The 24732-nt window shown below is 41.9% G+C and overlaps 1 protein-coding gene across 6 annotated transcripts in view; it reads right to left on the bottom strand.

Annotated features, from left to right (window-relative positions):
- SETD5 (SET domain containing 5) overlaps positions 1-24732 on the bottom strand; it is a 64298-nt gene that overhangs the window by 8149 nt on the left and 31417 nt on the right. For 4 of the 6 annotated variants that reach the window (XM_033517583.1, XM_033517580.1, XM_015640911.3 and 1 more), the window contains 15 exons: positions 24141-24328; positions 23059-23097; positions 21299-21541; positions 16163-16311; positions 15738-15855; positions 15215-15324; positions 14683-14929; positions 14412-14492; positions 11765-12070; positions 10609-10929; positions 9897-10139; positions 6398-6527; positions 4958-5211; positions 2565-2621; positions 683-1150 (listed from right to left, as the gene is read on the bottom strand). In XM_033517583.1, the coding sequence (XP_033373474.1) occupies positions 683-1150; positions 2565-2621; positions 4958-5211; positions 6398-6527; positions 9897-10139; positions 10609-10929; positions 11765-12070; positions 14412-14492; positions 14683-14929; positions 15215-15324; positions 15738-15855; positions 16163-16311; positions 21299-21541; positions 23059-23097; positions 24141-24328 (2954 nt within the window). The remainder of the gene's footprint in view (positions 1-682; positions 1151-2564; positions 2622-4957; positions 5212-6397; positions 6528-9896; positions 10140-10608; positions 10930-11764; positions 12071-14411; positions 14493-14682; positions 14930-15214; positions 15325-15737; positions 15856-16162; positions 16312-21298; positions 21542-23058; positions 23098-24140; positions 24329-24732) is intronic. The other 2 variants (XM_033517581.1, XM_033517582.1) reach the window with 1 other exon arrangement.

Below are 24732 nucleotides of genomic sequence, written 5' to 3'. Positions count from 1 at the left end.
TGAGTTACTACACTTGCCATTAAAAAAAAAAAGTCCAAGCACAGGAAAAGGCACTGATATTTGTCCCATGAGTACCCAATTTTATCACAGCACTACCTTGACTTAACATTTTATCTCAGTTTTAGTCCTATGAGCGTCACTGGCGTGGCTCTAAGAAACCAGTACGTATTTGCTTTTGCTAAACTATATTCCTGTGTTTTTTGTTTTAAATAGCTAAAATTTAAATAACCTTAACCTTACTTACATTGCAGTGTTATGGAAATGTTCTAATACGTTCTAGTAAACAGCCTGTGTTTTCTTTTGAAATATTAGACCCTCTTTTCTTGTAAGGACCCTTTTCATCTTGATAAATAACACCACCACCAGCTGTACAGCTGCACTGTGTTATTGCTCTGGGTCCTGTCTCAGTTTAACAACTGTTAATGAAAGCTAACATCATCCTGCTCTTTTTTTCTGTGATCCCAGAAGAGGTATTTGCACTGTGGTGTCTTTTTTTCCACTTCTCACATCAAAATCTTGCCTAAAGGGTAGCTCTCTCTCTTGTAACAACTGTTTTCACCCAGGCCCTGGATGCCTGGATAACTTGCCCAGACGCTCTCTGTTCTCCCTGTCTTTGCAAGAACCTGAGGGGGAACGGTAAACATCATGGCAAGCTAAGAATTTCTTTTACAGGACTACGTACCTTCTTCCTTTGTGGCGGATTCTGGGGAGCAGCTCTGGTGCCCTCAGAAGCCCTCTCGCCGCAGGGAGACATGGATCCATGCACTGTCTCTTTGAGCAACGCTGACTCGTGTCTGCTGAAATACCCTTCAGCAGGAGAGCTGCAGCATCCTGCTTCCGAATTCACTGGCTTCCTCTCTCCCAAAGGAGGAGAGCCCCGCAACAACCCATCTACACGTGGCATAGCGTTCAATGGGGAGAAGGCATACATTAAATTAAACTCTGTCCGAAAAGCCTGATCAGAGCTTCGTAGCAGCATCTGTGCTTCCCCACTTTTCCCTGGGAAGTTCATCTCTGAAGTAGAGTTTATGGAGGATTGCGGAGCCACATCAGAGGATGCAAAACTGAGCAGCGATGGTCGTTCCTGGCAGGTGTTTGCACTGGAATCCAGGTACCCACCCTTCAAATCCAAGTCGGATCGAAGGCAGACCTGGAAAATCCGAGAAGGATGTAGGAGGGGGGTGGGTAGTCAAGACAAGGGTCAAGCAAGAGTAGGGACAGAAATTTAGGTCAGAAAATCTTTTGTACAATCTAGCTTCCTCTTTCCCCATTCCTTTCTGATTACCCCTTTGGTTCTTTCCTGCACTGTTCTGCTTGTTCCACAGGGGAATGACAGAGACCAAATAATGATCAGTTCAGCTGTCCAATATGAGATGCCCTTTCCCCTCCAGCAGTCCTTCTGCAGCAAGAGGATAAAGCTCAACCCTATCCCCAGGCAGCTCATGAATTAAACTCAGCATTTTCAATTGCCTCATACATCCTCAAGTTGATGTTAACACAGAGCAGTAGCCAGGAGAGAACAGAACAGACCTGCTGTCTTTCTGCTGTTTTATTAGCCAAGTTCTTGCCTGCCACAAGTCAGCCACTACTAACTTCCTAACAATAAAATACCCAGGACCTCTAAGCCATTTGTTTTCACTTAATGTGAGCTTTGGAAATCTCTAACAATAGTACATTCATTTAATTTTTACTGTATTTTCACATTTTACCATTTCCAACAAAACCACAGTGGCATCATCTTTGTGCTGTCAGTTTGTGGGGCACTAGAATGATACAACAGTATATTCATTTATCTACTTAAAGTGCCAAAAACCCTCCAGGGGAGCAGAATAATCATCTTCTTCACCACATTAATATATCAGGATCTCAAACAATGAGTATAACTGGCAAGATTTTATCCTCTTTGCAGGACTACAGCGCAGAGGGAAAAACCAGCAGCACCAGCTCTGCCCTCCTGTTGTAGCTGAGAACATGCTGTATTACAGCTCCAAGTAATCCACCACATTGGAGATGAGCACATATTTTTTACTATGAAACAGTCACTGAGCAAGGCAATTCATCTCATCTTTTACAACAGATCAGGGTAAGCAAAATATTATTTTTTAGCATCTTCTCAACATTTTCAGTCTGCAAGTGAGTAGGTGTTAAGTCAAGGCTGAAGAGAACAGGTCAGGTGTACTGCTGTGTGCTCATAAGTCACAACTAGTGGTGAATGCTTTCCCTTCCCCAGCAGTCATTTGGCCACTACACAGTAAATTTCACAGACCATTCATGGGCTGGGCTGAGTCTGAAATTGGTGATGGTAACGCCAGGGTCCCCAAATCTCTTGCATGCACCTCAGTAGCTGTGACATACTGAGTCTTTGCACTGTTTCCCACCAAGGTCAACAAGCAAATCGAATTCCAGTCTTCAATTTGTTTGCTTTGTTGTGATCACCCTGGAAATTCTCCTCAGCCTTACTGTGACTAAAGCTCCATCCTTATTCCCAGTGCCTGCACACTCCTCCCTCCCCTCCCACCACGCACACCCAGCCCAAACACTCCCAGCTCAGGTGCCATAACTACCTCAGGTGACATGGACTCGGGCCTATGCGCAGGGGAGCTCTCAGGGGAGGATACGTTCTAGAGGAGGGAAAAGCATCTAGTTATTCATCTACTTCAAAAGTCAAGAGGCAATTACAACGTACAAAAGCACACAGGTTTGCAATGGCTATTCTAAACAACTGTCCCAAGAACTGGCCCCAGCCTGGACAGCATCATGGTTGGTTAAGTAGTTTCTAAAGCCTCCTGGAAGCACAGATAGGACTGGGTTACTGCATCTCATGATGCAACTTAGTACCTAAAACAGAGCATATGAATGTTAAGAAAAGCAGCAGCTAACTCTTTATATTTCTGATGCTGTCAGACAGACTTGGGACCAAGAAGTATAGAGAAAGACACTTAAGATTTTTAGTCTGAAAAAATGGGATAGAATAAAGTTTAGCCCAGATAGTAAACTAAGATCCCCCAAACACTAAGATGACCTTTCATAGACATATATTATAAAACAAACATGTCTCTTTCAATCTACTGTGGGCCACCTTTCCAGCTCAAGTCAAGAGAACAGGTGTGAGCAGCTTTATGAAATGTTGCATCATCTGGACACCTATCAGTGAAGGCAGTGTATGCATGTGACAGCACGCTTAAGGGCTCTTCCCTTTCCATGCTACTGAGCAGGCCTAAAAGAGAAGCAGAGAGGCAAGATTCCCAGAGCTATGTTGTTAAGAGAAATATAGCAGGAGTCAGTGTTTTCTGCAAAGTAAAAAACCTCAGAAAACAGGAATCTCAGAAATTTCTTAACAAAAAGTTCTGACAAACTCCACAAAAAAAAGCAGAAGCATGTCATCATGCTTCTGGCTACTCTTACGAATATGGAGGGGCCAAGCATCTTCTAAATTGTTTCCATTCTAAAAAGATCACAAAACTGAGTCTAAAGAACCTCAATCTGTAAAAACCTGATAAACAGAGCTTCAGAAGCTTGTGGTGATACAAGTTTTCTAGAGAGCAGCTAAGAAATTAGTCAAGAAGGAAGTTTCTTAAAAGCCTTCAGAAAATATATTTCCCAGCAAGACAAGATGGCAAGTCACAACTTTTACTTGCTTGAAGAAGCTTGTGAACTGATGGAAGAATTTTTCTGTTGCTCTCTTCCCACAGTGCCACAGGTTTATACTTGCAGTCACCCATTCAAACTCTGGTCCAGTGAGTTAAATTATTTTCAAGAGGAAGAAAGTTATAAGGGAAGTAAATTATAGATATCCAGTGAAATAAAGGCTAATTAACACTAAGGTGGGACAGGAAAGGAGTGATTAGACTGTGGAGGTTCATAGCAACACTGCCCTGATCTGCTACCTCAACCACTGCAAGGGTAAGGATTGTTTCTAGTAAAGCTTTTCTTTCTGCCTGAAACTGTTTCATCTCTCTCCTCAATGCTCCACAATCTTCCCTGCTAGAATCTACAGACCTGCCTCTCAAACAGCTTACAAGAAAGGGGTCTCAACCAAAATAATCAAAGCACATGAAGCTGAAAGTATCACATAGGAGTATTTGCCCTGTTGCAAAACAAAGGAGAGATTCCTGCAGGATTGTCAGTCCCTGGTATGGAGCAAAGCCATCACTGCACCATTTTTTTTTTAATGGTTCTAACAAGCAGAGTATGAGTAGCTGGCTTGAAGTCTTCCATGAGTTTTTTTTTTTTAAATGAAAATATGCAATACTAAAAAATAAAATGAAACCTGCAAACAGCATGATCCCTATTCACAGGCACAGAGTAGAGTGTCCTGACTTGATGAATACTGGTAACTCTCCCACAGAGTTTAGATCAATAGAAACCACCTACACAGACTGCTCATTAATTCTGCTAATTTTTGCAGAAGGAAACTATCAAGAAATCCAAGATATTAAGACAATTTCCTTCACCCAGTCCACTTAAAGGAAACCAAAGAATATAGTGGAAGATGACACGAAGTATTGCTACCATACTCAGGGTTACTGAAAGCTGTTTGGGGAAAGAGGATGTCTTACAGCCTCTGAGAAATGGAATACTTGTACTCTTTGGAAGTGGCAGGTATTGAAAACCCCATTGGCAAAGAGATCTGAAGTGGGGGAGATGATTAAAGATCACTGAATAACCTGAGAAGTTTAGGAGCTACTCTGCAGAAATAGAAAAAAAAAATAAGATTAATGTTACTGGTAACTAAAAAGTGAGGGGAGGCTGGGCTGTAGCAAAGTTTGACACTTCATAGAGCAGGAGATCTGTCCAGAAGTGAAGTAGAAGGGAAAGGCAGCAGTGCTCTCGAGGCTGAAACTGTGATGCTGCTCAGGAATACATACTCAAAAAGGAAGGCGTCCCTAGTGCCACCTCTGCTGCAATTATTGCTGCGCTTTTCTTTTTAGCACAACCCAGTCCCGGGCAGATTTACCTCGAACTGTAGTGGAGTATTGCAGCGGCTGGCAGCCAGAGAGGGGATGGGTGAGAACATGATGCCGTAACCATTGCGAGTCTCCTCCTCCCCGGGCAGGGACGAGCAGGGCGTGGCCAGCTGTGGGCTCGCTGCGCCCGGGACCGAAGGGACGGGAGGCGGGGGGGTGACAGGAGACAGCGGCCGCAGCAACTTCTTCACGTTTTGCTCCATCAAGTAGCGAGACTTCCATTTCTTCAGGGGACTCAGCAAGTCTGAAAAACAAACTGAGTTGAGGACACGGCTGAACTACTGACCATGAGCAAATCACATGCTTTCTTCTTCCCCTTACTACCCAAAAAAGCCCAGGAATCTTCAATGCAACTACAGAAGACTCCTAAAAATGAAGTACCTCTGAATGATTTCTACATCAATGTCTAGATACTGGTAACAGAACAATACATAATCAGGAACATGCAGTGAACAAGGAAAGTAAATATTTCAACTAGGAGCAAGCACAAGAGGGAGCTAGGGGAAAGGAAGACAGGAAAGGTTAAAAAGAGGAGAGGAGAATAGAGGAAAGAGGTCAGAGGACGTGTTATTCTCACAAACAAATCAGAGGCAGCTCAGTTATTACCTGAACCTAACAGTTCTCTATAGGCTACATCAATACAGCCCAAGCACATTTCCACTTTACACAAAGGATTAAAGCCTTTCCCTCAGACCTTCCTATCTTCAAAATAATACTATTTTTTTATGCTTAGTTTAGAAAAAAACCCAAACAAATCACCAGTAAATTCTACAGGTTAGGTCTTGCTTGAGACGTACATTTATTTGTTCTGGTGTTCTGATTATTTCCTATTCATCTAACTTTTCAATAATAAAATTTGTATTATCTGTGTGATGTCTAGCTTCCTGTCTGTCATCCTTGGAAAACTGACACCTGACTGGGCTGATCTTCACTCTCTTTCTCTGTAAATTCAGACAAAATATTTAACTATTCTGCTGCTCTACTCATAGATTTTAGCTTCTCCATCCTTGAGACTCAGTCATTTGTTTATTACACACATGCCTGTAAGACTGCTACGTCTCCCTAAAGTCAGCAGGTATTTAGTTTTCCTTCTAACAGTATCTTGCTGAAAAGAGATGATCCTGGGCTCTCTTCCCTCTACCCCTTCCCTTCCTTTGGACAGGACATCCCAGAGCACTGAGATTGATAATGCAATGTTAAGTGATTATCTTTTTACAGGAAAATACTGAGAAACTTTACAGATGCTCTAGCTAGAATGGGTCTGCAGAAATTTGAACAAACGACAAAGCAACATTCTCACCGACCCATAAGCTGTGCCATCAGGTAGCAGGACACATTAAGATGTCACCTGTACAGCTGCCTTCGGTATTCAGCACCTTTCCCAGTCTGTCTCCAGGGCTGATGCTGCCCTGATGGTGCTGAACACTTACCTGTGTCATCTTTGCAGATGCTGGAGGAGCTGCTGTTCTCATTGCTTTGGTATAGACACTGGGTTCTGTTCTCTTGTGGAGCTGGTGAGGTCTGAGTCATCCCCTCTTCCAGGGCTTGTTTGATCCAGCGCTGAAACAGAAGGAGACTGCATAAACGTGAAACTCCTCGGGTACTTTCTCTGCAATCCTGCAGGATGCACTCCAACTCCTACACTTTTGTGGAGCAGGGCAGGCTGCTCAGAAGCCTGGTGTTACCTTGCTGGCGTGAGCTCAGGTGGGAGTGCGTTACAACGACTGTTAGCACTGAGCCCACCACGTACTGTGGGGCCCTTCCTGACATGGGTTCTGGGAGCAGCAATCATCAGCAGTAACAGAGATAAGTAAAGAGCTAATTATAAATATAAAAATGCAGGACAGTGGCACCTAAAACTATTAAAACAATAATAATTTAAAAGAAAAGGAACACAAATATAATTAACTACCTACAACCACTGATTTTTGCAAAAAAATAGCTGTTTCCTGCCTTGGAGAGCAAATTTGAACAGAAAAAAAATCTAATTAAAATGCAGGCAGCAGTTTTCAAGGAGGGCAAACCAAGAAAAGAGTAGTAAAAGCAAATCTTTTCTTAAGCTACTAATAAAAAAGGTAAGTCACAGTAGTCTTCTGAACATGGACAATTAAGAATGTTTCACATCTCACACAAGCGAACATGAACTGAAGCTGTAGCAAATCAGCTGCTGCAGTGGTTGTGCTGGCCCTGTATCTTGGTACAAACTGACTCCTGATGGCAGGCAGGAGCCTTTGCTTATTCTACTATAAAGGTAACTGCCACAATATCAGGGAAAATACTCAGGTGATCCAGTGAAATGACAGCAAACTGTAGAAAAAAGCAAACAGCAATTTTCATTTGTGTAGTTTACCCAGGGGACTCACTTTACCAGAGTCTTCTTGTCCTAGAGAGGTTTAAAATTGTACTTTTACCTTTCAGCAATCCACAGTTCATCTGCATGCCAGCAATGTGTATCCTATTAGAGATACACGTGTGTGTCTTATGATTCCTCAAAGCTATCGTGAAAGTACATCACAAACTCAGTGGCCACAATCCTCAAAGTGAAAACTTCAATGCGAGGATGAAGAGCAGGTGACAGGATCTATTTTGATGGCCTTCACTATGTACAGCAGACGATTCTTCTCTGTTCAAATGTAACTCAAGGGATTCCACTGTGGCTGCCAGCAAAAGGGAGAAGTGCCAGCCAGTCTGGAGCACCTCTACCTCAAACGTGGCATCTGATCTGACAGCCAAGTCACTGCACAGTGTGTGATTAAGGTGAGAGCAGGTTACAGTTCAGTTTCCTTGCGAGGTTCAGACACTGCCATGCTTTGGATGCAAACTGACATCATCAGCTGAGTTTTTTGGCACAGTTCTCAGTAGTTTAAGGATGAGGCCTGCTGACAATCCAAGAAAATATGTGATCTATTTGAACAGCCTTTATAAATCAACCTCCTTGGCTGAGTAGTCAAAAGTAGACAAAACAGAGATCAGGTCTTGAGAGAGTGTATCATCAAGTTCTGGACCATTTCTAGACCTAAGCTGGCTGAAAACGAGATGTTTTCCCTGGGAGTTTTCTACACATTCCTGAACATGAGGAGCAGATTTCTACATCTCCAGACTGTTAAGTCATAAAATCACCAAATACTAAAAAGCATTTTACAAGGAAAACCCAGGGAATCTCCTACAAAATGGATGAAACCCCTCACTAGAACAGGTAACTATTATTTACATTCAAAAAGTAGAAATCTAACAAATTATTTCTGCAACATCTGCTCTGGACACAGCGACTTTCAGTACTTTATTAACTATTTAATGGAATAGGCACTGTATTTAAGTTTTCAGATTAAGAAACAAGAATGCTAGATGACACCACTAATAATTTTCCTACTGAATTGGGAAATGCATAGGGAAAAACACGAGACAGCTAGCACAGGCTAGAACAATCACTTCTACAATTACAAGCTACAAAACTAATGGGTTGTTCTAACAAACATATTAGATCACAAACTGAACCTGAGTTAAATCAACTTGTCAAAGAAAACCCAGTCATACTGGGATGCACAAAATGCATCCCAGTGTGACTGGGTTAGAAGACACAAAGCAATTTTTCTTCTTTGAAAATGTCCCAGCTGAAACACAACATCCAGTCTTGGACACCTTCAAGGAAGGTGTGGAAGTCATCCATACTGAGACTAATCCACTCCCTGTCCAGCAGTGAGAATTATCATTCAACTAGAACAGAGTCAAATGCAGCAACAGATCAGAAGACTGTTCCATGACAATAGTTTTCCCTCAGTTTTGAGCTTTCTTGCTCAAAGTTGTTGTATGGCTCAAAAAGTTGTACAGCAACTACCCTGAGCACAGACTTCCAATTAACAATGCCAGCTTTGCTCTGGATGTTTCTCTCTTCCCTGGGGTTCAAAGAGACTGTTAAAGCTCAAAAGAAGCTCAAACCTTGCAGTTCTCAGCTAAAAGATGCATGAGGAGGTTGCCGAGGCACACAGAAACAGACGTTGTTGTCACACATCTATATACAAACCATGAAGAGCTTTAACTATGAAAGAAATATTGAAGAGACTGGTAGGGCACGACAACAAATTGGCTGAAGGTGGAAAACAGTAAAGTCTGAAGATTCTCTCTGGAAAAATACCCTCAAACAAGGGAAGGCAAAGAAACCAGGACATGATACCTGAAAGCCACCAAGACAGGGAGAGCAGAAAAGATTTCTGTATAATTTTTCTCAGGTAATCACACAGGAATTGGAAAGTCTCTGAGCAAAACCAACAGGCAACAGGGAAGATGGATTCCAACACAAATCTGGCTGAGTGAACTACCTTGCCTTCCCTGCAGATGGGTAAGACTGGCATTTCCTGGTAATCTCTGGAGGAACTAAATCCTTGGTTGAGCTGGGTTCAGGCTTCCCGCACGGCCTCAAAGTATCTGCTGTAGATAGGCAGTCTGTGATGCCAAATGAAGAGCTGTGGACTTGTTCTTGTGAACAGGCAAACTCAAAGCTTTTAAACCACAAAGGCTGTCCAAAGACAATGGATCTTAACTGAGGCACTGGATTCTTGAGGTCCTCTGCAACACTGTCCTATCACCACAATGCCAGTCATCCTCTGACTGTGAAAGTAGTAACATAAAACTTTCTAAGGGAAGCAATCAACACTTTGAATTGTGTATGCTGGATAATAAACAGCCACTGCAGATCCAAAAGTACTAAAATGTTTCTAAATGGGCAGTCACAGAACAGTTGTTCTACCATGGCAAAAGGCAAGGATGAAAACTGAACTCTGGCAAGGGGATCAGCAGTTATAGCCTGGACACTGCATCAACACATTAGCTCAGCGGGAATACACAGAAATAAACTCCAAAAGGACACAACTTTACAAGGAGGCCAGTAAGATGAGTATACATCATGTAAAGGTAAGACACGAGCAAACATACCTTCTTACAGGAGCTGTAAATGCCATCCAACAGAAAAGGCCTTCGACGTCTCTCAGGGTTGAAGGGCGAACCAAAGCGAATGTAGTGTTTAGGTGTGGTACAAATCAGCGGGGAGTGCACGAGTCCTGGCAACATATTTAGGGTAGTTGCCAAAACTGTTGGGTCTGTCGTAATGCGCAGAGGACACTCAATTGGACACTCCTGCTTTTCTGCCTTGTCGTTCAGCCATTCAGTGACAAGGTACTGAAGGAGGAAACACACACGTCAGTGCAACCAGCACAGGAGAAGAAAGGCAATGTGGCACAAAGGTGCTCAGGTCAGCCCACAAGCTAAAACTCCCTTCTCCTCAACAGGAAGGACTTCCTGTGTCAAACCCAATTCTCACCTGTTGGAGACAGAACCCAGTGTCACAGATGTAGCTCAATTTTATGCTCCATTCATCTTCTTAGAAGATCCTCCAAAAACTTAAATCACCCTGTTCAAAACTAGCTTCTAGACACAAAACTAAATGTATTAATAGCTAGTTTATACCCAGTATGTGGCAGCTGCCTGCTAGCTTCTGCAATTTTTCCTCCTTTCCAACTTTATTCTAGCTTGTACAGTTGCAGTCACATTCTTTCTTGGTCTTCAATTCTAAGCTAGAAGTTAACCTCTTTGCTGCATCCTAAATGAACACCTGCCATCCTAACCTTGAGCACTTGATCGTATTTACCTTTTTTGTTTTGGGGTACTTTACTGCAGCTCGATTAGACTGGGATCCTGTAGCCAGGATAGCAGTTGGATCAGATCCTGTCAACTGTCTGCCTTCTCCTGGCCCTTCGACATTGCTGACATCTGTTGTGGTTACCAAGCTGGCAGTGCTTCCTTCCTCTGGGACAGCCTGTGTGAGTTCAGCTTGCTGGGAATTGGCTTGTTTCTGCCTTCTCAGTCTTTGTGCTGAACTGGTCCGGTATCGAGAGAAGCGACTTTTTGGTCGGGGCCTGGAGGGTTTTGCTGGAGCTGGCTTAGTCACTGTTTTTTCGGGGACGGCATCCTACAAAATAAACTGTCATTAGTCTGAGCACCTCTAAGAATATTCCTTTTCTCTGCATACAGGTTTGAGAATTGAGATTTATTTATTGACACTACCTGACTCTCAAAATCTTGTTGGACTCTGTGCTGGTTCATAAGATGGCTTGGGGACCCTTCAACACTGGCACATTATCGTTTTGTCTTCTGCATTCTTAAAGGACAGAACATGGGTCTTTAGGAAGAAAGCAGCAATCGGAAACTTGCTGCTTGTCTCAAGGTAACTGCTCTTACTCCTGACCTGAGCTGACATGGAGCACTCCAGGGAAGTGTCTGAGCCCTGCCCTAAAACGGGAACACATGCATCCAAAGTAGACTGGGTTAAAAAAAACCCAAACAAAAAGAACAGAACTTTCCATCACTGCACTTATGCATCCAACTTGAGCTCACACCAGTACAAAAGGGGTTCACCTGGAGCAGGAGCTGGGCTTCTTCAGCCCAGAGAGGACTGAGTGGGATGTAACAGCAGTCTTCCTACAAATAGCCTGAAGCCACTAAGAAGATGCAGTGGTGCATCAATGGACATACACTGAAATGAGAGGTTCAGACTGGATACACAACAATTTTTTTTTCAACCTAACAACCATGAAATGGAAGAGATGCAAGCTCCATCCTTGGAGGTTTTAAGAGTAGACTGGGTAAAACACTGGCCAGCCTGGTCTAGCTTTAGAGCTGTCCCTCCCTAACTCAGAATGGACTAGACAGCCCACAAAGCTCCTCCCCACCTGAACGATCTTATGATCAGAAATGCTGCAACTGAGCTTTGTACAAGATAGCAAACAGTTCTATCTTTGTCTTACCGCTACTTGTGAGGACCGTCGTGTGTTCACCCCAGTACTGCTCGTACTGTTAGAAACAGGAGGAGGAGGAGGAGGAGGAGGAGAAGGAGGAGGAGGAGGAGGAGGAGCAGGAGCACTCAGTGCTGAACTTCCATCTTCTGTTTCAGGAGTCTCTGCTTTTACTTCTTCCAGCTCAGGAGCTTCCGAATTGACATTGATTTCAGCATCAGTGTTGTTACGGTCTGATGGTTGCTCTCGTCTCCTCTTTCTCTTTTCTAAGTTCTCAAACATGTGCATGATGGCTTCTACCTTCCTGTCTTCCCGGGACTACAACACAAGGGTAAATTGAGGTAAGCATGGTGAATTATGCACATAAACAAGTCAAGAACAGATATGGGAAGCAGCACAAAGAGAACAACTGCCAAACAGCAATGACAAAAGCCAGACAGAGGACAGAGAGAAGCAGTTCTTATCAGTTATTTGCATTTTTCAATATGGCAAATTTCCCAGAATAACAACATAATCATGTGTTTGTAGCACAAGTAGAAGAACTCAACTTTGTTCTTAAATAGGACCACTTAGATACTACTGAGCTATATTTATGTAACAGCCACAAGGAAATGCATAATTTTGAAAAATTAAAAACTGTAAGAAAGCATAAGTAGAGTGAAGAGATGACTTGGAAACAAATAGAGTTATTTGCAAATGACCAAATGTTAGAACCAAACAGAAGCCAGGGGCAATAGAAGTACATGATTCAATAATTTGCAGCACACAAACTGATTAAAATGTTCAGATTCATTCTTTTTGCAGCAAGAATATCAGAAGATGACCCAGCTCAAAAATAAATGCTCTGGTCTAAGCAGCTTACATAGTGGATAAGAAAATCAGAACATGAGAGAATAGAGAGGCAAAACAAGTCAATTTATTAGGTAAACAGAAAGGAGAGGAAATCTTATCACCTGGCTGTATCAGAAATAATTGCTAATTATGCATGTAAAAAGCCCAGAAGTACAATAATATTGCAGTGACTGGCAAGAATCAAGTAGGTTTTAAGAAGTGGGGTCAAATGTCTTCTGAGATTTATCATGAAGAAAGTATTTTGGAGTCCACAGCCTGGCCTTTACAGTTTTCTATTAAAAAATATTACACACACATACACAAACACACACACACACAGAGACTGGGGAAACTATAGATATGGGTATTTACCTGATGCCAAGTATAGAAAACTGAATCGCATTAAAGCAGATTAACTGCTGCAACCTACAGGAACAGGGCTTACAGGCTGATGAGAAACTAACACTTCTCTTAGGCTTACTGAACTATTCTGTCCCAAAAAGAGATCAGCCTCTCTGCATTAAAATTAAATCTTCCCTCCAAGCTTTAAGGCTGATCTGATGGATGATTGCTCTCATTCAAATTTCAGTGGAAACTGACTGCTTCATCTCATCTGTTCTAAAACATCCATCAGTTAATCCAAGGATCTCTCTGCTGGATGGCCCTTGGCTCTCCAAGTTGCTGCACTATCTTAACATTTAAAGCATTTTCAGGAAATTTACACTTGGCAGATCCATATCCCTCATTAGAGGAAGAAAGGTGATTATGATATTGGTGAGCAAAGAAAAACAGCTAATTCCTAGCTTCAATACATTTGTTGGCTGGTAAAGGAACAGGAGCAATTTTTCTGTTTTTCTTCCTTGGGTTTTTGGTTGCTTGCTTGCTTTAATTGTGTATTTGCATTTTTGTTTGGATTTTTCTCTTGTTTATTCAAATTAATGAATTAAGAGCCAGAACAGCTCCATTCACATGCATAAAACATTCCAATCCAGGCAGCAATCCCAGGAGCCATAAGCAACACAAGAAAATAACCACCAGGTCTACTCAGTAAAGATGAAGGCTAAAGGATTGTTATCAAAGGTCCCAGAACACTAAGATATATTTTGATCAAGAAGACTGCTTAAGATGACAATAATTTGGAAACACAGAGATTTCCTAAGTGCCAATAGTATTGGTGGTGGTCTACCCTCTCACTAACTTTTGCAACTTGATCCTACCTTTGTCCCCATAAGGCAACATGTTTATGAAACCATACACTGAGCAGATACCCGTTTACAAATCTAAGCCAGCAAAAACAATCAAGTTTTATGAAAAATCAGGTTCTGGTTCATGGTATGATCGCATCAAAGATATCCCTGTTCACTGAGCGGGGTAGGACTATGTGACCTTTGACAGTCCCTTCCAACTCAAACTATGCTATGGTTATATATAGTGCCATAAATTCTTGTACTGGCAATAAGGAAGGGCAGTAGGAACATAAAAAAAAGTCCAATTACCTTTTTGGAATCTGCTGCTGATGGTTTTGCTAAAGGTGTGTTTTAGACTATAGAACACCCCTGAAAGTAAAACCTTTCAATGAGGAAACAAATCTATAGTGTATCTCCTAATCTGCAGCACCCTAACATAAATCCTGTAACTTGAAGTCAACCAAACCTGGGTGGGTTTTTTATGCCTCCTTTTTTTTTCATGCTGTTGTTAATCAAATTACTGAAGATCACTAACAGATGAGATTTGTGTTTGAACAAGTGAAATAACCAGCTGGACCTGATGATCACTGCATGAAGCAAGTCCTAAAGAGAATGATACCCAGACAGAGAGAGGTACTTGCCCGTCTGCTGTGGACCAAGGCTCCCTGTTCATCTACAGACTCCTCTTTCTCCCCTTCTTGTTTCTCCTCCTTCTCTGGCACCTGAGAGAGAGACATAGATTTAGTAACCCAGTACTGTTTCGAAGTTACCGAGATTTCTGTGGTAGTTTAAGGTGCTAAAGGTTAAAAACAAGGCTTCTTGCAGTTTCTGTTCTGAAGGTTGCAATGCTATTGGATCAGACTCCTGCAGCACTGAACAGTAACATGTATAACAAGGCGACCAAGATTTTACCTCATTGTCACTGACTGCTGCAGGTCCCTCAGGAACTTCCTCAGTTTGCTGACTGCTGTTTTCATCCGACGCAATGCTCTGCTGTTCCATTTCTAGCTCCTTTCGACGCGCCTTTCGCCGGCGTGTTTCTGCCCCAATCAGTGTGCCTAAAACAGGTGGAGGTAGGTGTTCTGCAGCATTTGGGCTACGTTTCTGCACAGGGCAATTCCGGTTCCCCTTGTGACACGCACAGTCCACTTTATAATTGCTGCTCCAAAACACAAACATAATTTGTGTCACTCTTCATTTCTCAACCCCTGCACAGAGACATTCAATACATCTCCTACTAAACATCTCACCACGTGCCAAAGCAAGGACTGCAGGCTACCTTATGGCCTCTATTGTAGAATATGCCAGCAGAACTGGACAGAATAGCCGGGAAATGCAATTCAGTAGAAAACGGAGCAATATGTAGAATGCGAGGAAAGGGCTGGAGGAAGATGTCCAGTCCAGGAGGGCAGTGGAGAGCTCCTGGGCGAGGTGAAGGACTCACCAGATGTTGTACTCATAGTCAAAGGCGATGGTAACCTCTGTGTCCTTGGCAATGGTGGCAACAGCATAGATGCACAGGTGGATCATCCCATCAGCAATCACATGACGAACCTTGTTAAACAAAGTAGAAAGAAACTGACGTCCCCACAGGCTGCATTTCCTACTTCCAAGATGGAAGCCTCCTTTTGCAAAGTAGCTCTTATTCTACTCTATGAATAATTATCCCAAATGCTCCATAGGGAAAATCCTGGTTTGCTGTTCTTCTCTCATACTGTCCTTTTCCACTTACAACTGCTACCAGCTGCTTACTCTCAGTATCTTTGTGCAGCCAAAGGAAGGACATAAAAGAAATCTTTCTCTTCCAAAAAAACTTCCCTCATGTTCCCATACTGTCTCATATTCCAAGTTAAACCATCAAACAAGCAAGAGACACAGAGAATTTACAGCATTTTAAATTAGGGAAAACACTAAGCTTATGTGAAACATGTATTTGCAATTACAGTGATGATGAAGAAAGAATTTACCTCTGCGTTTGGAGTGCAAGACCGCCTGATGAACCTGGCATCGTTACCAAAGGTGCGGGCATCAACACACATCTCAACGCCATTGAACTTGGAGTAGAACAGCACAAAGGGATATGGCCTGGAGAAGCAACAGAACATCTCAATCCCAAAAATACTCAATTCCCACAGCACTGTTGTTAACAGGTATCCCTCACTTCACTGGAAGCACTATTGCTCTGGGGGCTTATGTACTTCCAACAATTTAAAAGATATATTTCAGAGGGTTTGGTCCATAAGCAGAGCATCAAGCTGAGCTGATATATTTGACTTCCCATTTCTACAGAAGGCACAGCTGACAGGACCCTGTAAGTGAGCACTATCCCACAGAGACACCAGTCTCCCTGTGCCATGATGCTCTCATACCAATCATTTCATAGTACTCTTACTTTTTGAAGAAATGCCCATTGACCTCGAATTGCTGTCGTAACATAACTTTCCCTCGATACTCAATTATAAGGGTATCTAGTGCCAAGTCTCTTGCTGCCCTCAGGATCTTCCGGTGCTTCTGAACCCGAGTCACCCTTCCCAGCTGCAGCTGTAATAAAAACCAGAGCAAAAGAGGAAAATTTGAACCAAGGGCCTCTAACTCATGAAGAATATTTTACCTACACAAAAAGAAAAAATATTCTAATAGCAACACACAGAAACTCTGCCAGTTGAATATACTGTTCATTTTGTAACAATTTAGTAATGACCAATAACCTTGATAATACTTATTAAAATCAAACAGTATTTATATTCCTTTCCTTCAAATCTATTAGACCGAATAGTTCAGTCTTGCAGCTAGGAGGCATAACCAGATCTGTCACTTGCTACTAACTGGGAATTGCTTTGCAATTATGGCCACTTTCACAGCCAGAATAATTCAGATCTTCCCTAAATTGTGGGTTGTCATGCATTCAGAGGAAAAAATGCAAGCTTTTCCTTCTGCAGAGTACAGTAAATTCCAGCAAACAGGCCAAAGACTTAAGTTGGCAATTTCCATCTCCATCCAGAAACTTCTCTACATATCTCTGCTCAGCTAGTGCTGTTTATTTTTTTATTTTTTTTTTTAATGTGAGGAAATAAATTTTTAATGAAGTAGTGACAGTTTGTTAAAACATATGTTAAAGTCTACTGCTCTATTACAATGGATTTTCACAACAATGTGTCTTGACAGCATGAAACCACAACATTCTTTCAGTACAGACATCCAAATATGACATTATTTTATGGAATATTGGAAGGGATATCATGAGCACTAGAGTATAGAACAACTTATTCCATTAAAAAAAAAACAACTTTTCTTACTTAACAGATTAACCTCTCTGCAAGTAAAGATTATGTGAAGATGACTGGCTGCCTCACCACCAGTGCTGTGCCTGTTCCTTCCTAAGCATTCTATTCACTGCTCATTAGGGCCAAGGTTTGATACTTTTCCAGAGTGAATTGAAGCATAAGTGTTCTGACTTCAGTAACAATGACAGTCATGTACCTAAATTAGGAGTGAACCACAAAATTTTACTGAAAACAAGTTCCCAACTTTTCCTGAGGGAACTCTCATTAGAAGCAGCTACTGAGCACTCTGCTGAAATGGATAAAAATTAGTTTAAGGGGCTCAGCCTGAATAATGACAGAACACACAACATTTTAACCTTGTGGAAATAGAAGTTCATGTCTTAAGGCAGCACTCAAACATCGGGAACCCACCAAAACCCTCATAACTGAGCACATGAAAATACTGAACCAGAGATCTTTTAAACCCTTTTTCCTGTGATTTTGTATGTCCTCTGTATAAAACCTCCTCAGGAAAATTACTTTTGTTGTTTCTATAAGACATTATACTGCAGATCTTGGATGAGCTAGTAAAGTAAGATCTGTTTGCTGACTTCTCTCACTGCAGGAAAAAGACAGCTTTACAAAAATATTAATTTAAAGCCTATTCAGATGGGAGTAATGGTCCAGAGCTCCTCTTGAGATACAATCCAGTGCTACATTTGCCATGCCTATGAGGTTTATCTGTCTTATACCACTCTATCTTCTGGCAATTGGGAAAGCCTGGATAGGTACTGGAGACTGAAGAGCCTTGCAGGGTGTTCCTCTCTTCAGGTCTTGGGTCCTGACAGAAGGTCACAGAGGATTCCCTAAGTCCACTCAAGTGGCATAACAGAAACATGTTATTTCCAGACTAAGAAGCCGCAGTGTTGGTCCTGATTTCTAATCAACAAACCCACAATATGAGTGAACTGTAGGATGAAACTGTTTACACTACATGGAGTAGTGGATAAATTACTTTCAGTACTTTGTACTAACCTACTGTGGTAACAAAGAATAAATAAATGGGACCAGATTTCCTAGCGTATTACAGGAGATAAGAAAAAAAGTGTCTGAAGTTATTAGATTAACTAGGACCCAGTGTGTACCCAGTTGAATAATTCTGTTTCTTTACTATCACCGATTTGTTTTTATACTTTCTCATCTAAACCGGCCCTACACAGAGGGTTGGACCAGATGACATTCAGTGGTTCCTCCCAACCTAAACTGTTCTACTACTCTAAGAGTATAATGAGATCATGTCTTTCAGAGATGCAAGTTTATGTCTGGTAGCCTTCACTCTCACCTTTGCCCCATGACTGAGTTGTATTACTCTTCACCTCCTGCCATAAAACAGCTTGGAGAATATAGGTGGGATAAGGTGGGGTGGTCAGAGGAGAAAGTTCCTGCAGGAAAGAGAGACTCTGCATCTGTAGAACTTATTTATCTGAGTTTGGTGAAACAGGAATGATCTCACAGCTCTTCTGGTAAGACACAGCTCAGCTTGTTTTCATTCTCTGAATATAAAAATATGAAGCAGATTAGCTGCCATGCTTTCATGTGTGAAAAGAACAAATGATTTTATTCATGTCACAGGCTAGGGACTGCTGACTGCTAATCAGCCAAAACTGTTCTGATATGTTTGCAGAGCAACATCTGCATAATACTCAGTGGCTTTATTTTATAAAGGCCCTTTTGCTCTTCACTTCAGAGAGTGAAATCAGTCAGGGGTTTGAGCTCAAGTCAGCAATTATCAGAGGCAACAAAGGCCAAATACTAACCCTGGGTTTGGTTTGGCAACAACAGTCAGGAAAGTGATTCATAGCTTTCAGTTGGTCGAGCAACCAGTAGCCAGGACTAAGATGATTTTATTCATAACACTAAACAGCTTTGTATTTTCACAACTTTGCATCATGAGGACAGCTGAGAACTGGTTTATCATAAAATCACAGAATCATTTAGCTTAGAAAAGCCCTCTAAGATCGAGTTCAACCCATCACTGTCCAGTCTATCGTTAACCCATATCCCTCAGTGCCACATCAACAACTATTTTAAATACCTCCATGAATACTGACTCCACCACTTCCCCAAGCAGCCTGTTCCAATTTGGTAAACCTTCTAGTAAAGAAAAAAAATTCCTAATATCTAATGTAAACCTCCCCTGGTGCAACTTGAGACCATTTCCTCTTATCTTACCCAAAACATCCCAATGAACAAAATCCCATATGCTCCATGTATAACTCTTAACCCATCTTTATCTACTCTTCTGGTTTGAGGAAGCTTTGAGGTCACATCTCATACTTGCATTACTCTTAACCTAAGTCAAATGACTCTCTGAACTATGAAGAGTTTGCAGGGCATATAAAACATTACTTTTATTCCTTACTCCTCCCTACAGAGTCTTTAGGGCCAAAGAGAGCAGCAACAATATTTCTACACAGCTGGGAAATGTATATTGGCACAGCCTCCTGATTTTTTTTCTAGCTCAAAGTATCTATTTTCCCTATCTCACAGAATATCGGTGATACCTAGTTAATAGACAACTGATGCAAATCAAGAAAACTTCTCAGTTTGAAGACAGATGAGATAAATGAGTGGAAACAAAAATAGAATGCAGTGCATGAGAGCACGTGCTCCACACCTATGCAGGTGTCCTCCTCACAACACTCCACAGCCACCTCCTGAGCAGAGACAACAGGACACAGGAGCTGACAAGCCACAACACAGGACAGCCACCTGTTTTTTCCTCAGTGTCCAAGAGAACCTACAAAGTCACAAAGTCCCCTGACACCATCCCAGCACGTGCAATGACAAGAACCTACCAGTACTTGTCACTGTTTACAGTAACTACAGCTCACTATGAAGCTTTGCAAGTTTCTATTTTTCTGTTTCTTTGGCATGTATTACATTTGGAATCTTCTGATTTGGAATGCTGGCAACATTTTCCAATGGGAAAACCTATGTCTGTACTGGGAAGAGAGAGGTTGAGAGAGTATAATAAGAACAAGCACATTTATGTATGGTATATTTTATGGTCCTGTGTCATGCCATACATGTATCAAGAAACACAGCATGTGTTTTATTACTTACTACTTAGACCTCTCCAAAAACCCATGTGAGGTAGACAGAATTGGTTACATTTAGTTTTAAAAAATATTAAGATTTCTAGAGAAGTAGAACATTTTCTTCTCTGCATTTCCTCAGCTGCTCTCTTTAGAAAGGCTACTCACATAGCCTGCATGTACTGTTTCTCCCCAACCCCTCCTCAGTAAATCTTATTTATTGCAGAACCAGAGGGAAGAATGGAAGAAAGTTTGGACCAAAGTCCTCCTTCTGCACTCTCCCTTACCGGCAATATCTGTGCTCTGCCTGAAGTGCTTCACCTGCATGAAAGCAGAGGGAAAGGTGGGAGGGAACACATGAACTTCACTGAGTGAGTCAGCTGATATAAACAAGAATGATTCAAGCACAAACATATACCTGATATTCAGGTTTCTGACTTTGCTCTCTTTACACAGAAGAAGTGCCTCACTTCTCTTTTGGAGCCCACACTTTTGGATGCAACTATCTCCATTCTCCTGGACAAGGAAGGCCCAGAAAAGCCTGAATTTTGTAGGAGTGCTGTGCTCCATTCAGTAAAGCACAGGTAAGATGAAACCACAGCTAAGAGGAGTGTGAAATGGGGAGGACATACACCACACAAACACATTGTTTTCCTCTTTCTGCTTGTTTACATGCACTCCATAAAGATGGCAAAACATCAACACTGCTAGAAAGTTAGGGAGAGATCAGTTTCCTAAAATCAGTTGTAATTGTCCAGTATTTGGAAGTTACAAGAGTCCAAATAATCCAAAATACTGAAATAGTTCTTTTAAATAGCCTTCCACATAACCTGAGTCAAGAAATTAAAAAAAAAAAAAAAAAAGTAGACTGGAAAACTCAGGTGGAAAGCAGGAAATTTCCTATCTCCAGCAAGTGACAGATCTGGTTTGCCTCAGGCTGTTCAGTGACTGAAGTATTTATGGTAAAATACCTGTTAACCACATCACAGAAATGTGCAAAATATCCCCAACTTAGCAACACTGATTTGGTCTAATGCAAATATTTGTGAATCTCTCTCTGTACTGACATAATTTCTGATTCACTGTGTATCAAACCTATGCCTGCTGGTCTGAGCTACAATACTGCTCACCCATGCCCTACTGCACCTCTGTCCTGCCTGTTCTTACCTGCATCTGGGACCCAATAACAGTATTATTGCAGGCCAACTCTGTTTTGTTGATTGTGTCCAGCATAGCAGTTTTTCCCACATAGTCTTTATTTGAGTTTAGATGACGCTCCAGCAAGTTCTGCACATCAGCACTGTACTGGTTCGTGAAGGCTTCCTCGTACTGGTCCGTCCAGAGGCGTATCCGATTCTCCCACCCTTCAGCTGTGTTTTCATCCAAGGCATGTGCTTCAGAAGGGGAATTCTGCACCAAACAGCAAAGAATGAATGGATAATACACAGCAGGAAAACCTATCCACAGTGCTCCAAGCACATGAATAAGCTACAAAAAAAGGCAAATCTGTTCCAAGCTATGTAAGTGATGGTTATGAGGACCCATTTTTCAGCATCTGCACCCTCCAGAACATGGTACAACAGAGTCACTTAGAAATCTACTGAGATTTCTGTGCAGAACTAAGTCCTCTTGAAAGTTGGTACTTGGCACTACTACATAAAATAAAATTAGGCTAGCACATGGCCAGAAAAAAAAAAAAATTAAGCCACTTTGGAAAAATAATTAAGTACATTAAAAAAGCTAAGGCACAGAACACACAAAGGCAAATAAATTTCATGTAGGCTTGTCCTACAGTCAACCCACTCACGGCTAACACAGTGCTCGATGATGCTGACTGCATCTCAAATCTTTGCAGTGACTGATCCAAAAATAGTCCTGAGCCTTCTAGCTAAATGGTCACCAGAGTTTCAAGAAACTGAATGTAGAGCATAAGCTAATACCCAGAGGGTTAAAACTGCAAGTCCTAAGCAGAGCAAAGAAGAGAGGGCAAAATCAGGTAATCCGTTTAGACTGTCTTTTAAAGGAGGGAAAAATAGAAGCTGGTAGAAAGAAAAATACTTAAGCTTCATTCTTTACTTGGCAGTAATTGAAGTAGTTCAACAAATACTCCAGAGCTCAGTAATTCAACTGGCTTCATACAGCACTGAGACACATATGACATTGAGGTCTTAGTAACAAGGGCAAGTGAAGAGCAATCATTATTTTAATCATATGTATTAAATGCAGTAAGAGTTTTCATGCATTTTTACCCTCTCAAGTCACTTGCATACTAAGGTGCATAGGGACACCACAGGATTGTCCTCTTTCCTCTGAGCCACCTGCTAGAAGCCACTACCAGCCGCAGTGGAACTGAGCAAACCTTAAGGTTTAACTTCTTGCGTGTCCAGAAACAAATTCAGCTCACAGTTCAAGTCTACTTTTTCTGTCAAATAACCTTCCTATTCAATGGCCACACCTCTCACTACTGCAGGAAGTCAGAGATAAATATACTGTCTCATTCATCCCTAGTAAGAGGATGTGGAAACAAGGCAGCACTACTAGGGACTCACAATATTAAACTTCTGAACTACTTTGATGTCCAAGCTTGAAATAGCTTTGATGCAATCAAAAAATAACTGCCCTCACAGAAGAGCAGCCACAACCAGTTCTACATCCCTTACATCAAACACCCCACTCCCAAGTGCCATGAATCAATCACCTCTTGGAACTGGATTGCATTATCTGACTGGAAGCTATCAGAAGCAAATGGAAGGTTCAAGGAGCAATTCCTGTGATACCCTTTTGAATAGGCCTCCTTGTGGTGCACTGTAAGGTTTATAACAAGGCTGGCCCCACAATCAGAAATACCCTAGGCAAACCAAAAGAGGAACAAAATAAAGGGAAAAAAACCCCACCGCCATCACAAGAAGGTTGTCATTTCTACTCACCTTCATCCTCAGAGACTTTCGTGAGCCCTCTCGAAAAGCCTGTTCCCCAGATGAGGAGAGAGAGAAAAACAAAGTATTATAAATTTCCTAAGAATTAGGATCCCAGAACCACACTAAATCTTACTCCAATCTTTAATAAGAGGTGGCAAGAATTACAGGAAAACCTATACACAAGAAACAACGGACCAGAATAGAAAGAGACTGCAATGCAAATCCAGTGGAAACTGCTGAAAAGCTTGATGGCCAGGATTTCTGAACTAAAAAAGCCTGCCTCACACTTGGTAAAAATGTCAAGATCAAAACCAAAACTGTCCCAACTAACCCCACTTGCTTTGATACAAGAAAGGTCCAGCAACAGAATCAAGGTGGTTCTCAGCAAAAAAATAACCCCTCCAGACCTCACGTAGCTCCTGCCCCCAGCATTTTATTTAATCAGTGCCTACCAGAAGAACTTCAAGAGAAACCTAACCTGTGGAAAATCATGGTAAAGCTGGCAGATGATGGGAAGGAAGCAGTTGCTCATACACTTGCACCCCAATATAAGCAATTCAAAATCATTTCAGTCTCCAAACCCTCACAAACAAGACAGTAAAATCATCCCTCAACAAATGTTCATCACTACCTACATAGTTTTCCACACAGGCACTATCTGTCTCTGAAGAACAGTGCCAATAAGCTCTGCAGCCCAAATTCCTCAACAAAGCCTGCTAAAAAATACTATGCTCCCTTCATTTTTCATTCCATTCACAGACTGACCCTTTTCCACAAACAGCCAGACCCCAAAAGCTATTTCCTCAAAGCCTAATACAGCAAAAGGAAAAAATATGTAATTGAGTCCAAGCGCTGAGCATGAATGGACAGCATTGGGAAACAAGGGTGGAGCTCCAGCAAGGTAATTTTTAAACCAACAGCCACGTACTCGAGCAGGTCACAAATACAAAGCGTCCCATTATTACACTCGAAAGAGCAATTCTTGACAGGACAAAAATTTCTTGTCTACTACCAGCTTGTCAACCTGCTCCTAACAACACTCTACACAGCATTTGGTAGGAACTGCAGCAGCCTTGTCTTGCTCCCCATACCTTGATCTTTTTGGCCTTTGGAGCAGCACGAGCCTTTTCTGTACTCCTCTTCCTCTTCTTGGGTTTGCTCCTGCGGACGCGGTTGACGGTCAGCGTGATGCTGGTCGGTGTGTGCTGCGTGGCCGTGTACAGCACTGTGGAGGGAGAGAGTTCTTCATCCCAGCTCTCAGTGGCACTGCTGTCCCCGCCTAGAGAGACAAGTGCTTCATGAGCAACAGCTTCTCACCCCTGAGAGCACAGCTTATCCTTATGTCCATTTTCATCAAGACAACTTGCTGCCCCTGCATAGCTCTTCCCTGAGAGAACTATTACTACCTCTGTTTTCCCACCCAAACTGGGAACAGGTGTTCCAAACTTCTGATATGTCACAGAATGGCACAGATGAAAATTCTCCTTTTCTGTTCACAAGATAATCTGATTTTCCCTAGAGCTAACTGAGGTGAAGCGTAAGGAGAGGAGAAAATCCCAGTGGTTGGGAGGCAAAGAACATTAGCTGGCACTGATCACAGTTAGATAATTACAACATCCAAAAGACAAAGGTCTTGAAGAAAGAAAATAAAAGTCACCGTTATCAGAATTATAACCTCAAACT

Source organism: Parus major, chromosome 12 (genome assembly GCF_001522545.3).
Source record: "Parus major isolate Abel chromosome 12, Parus_major1.1, whole genome shotgun sequence".
NCBI lineage: Eukaryota > Metazoa > Chordata > Aves > Passeriformes > Paridae > Parus > Parus major.
The sequence above is the reverse complement of the archived record's forward strand: the minus strand, read 5'-3'. Positions and strand labels throughout refer to the sequence as shown.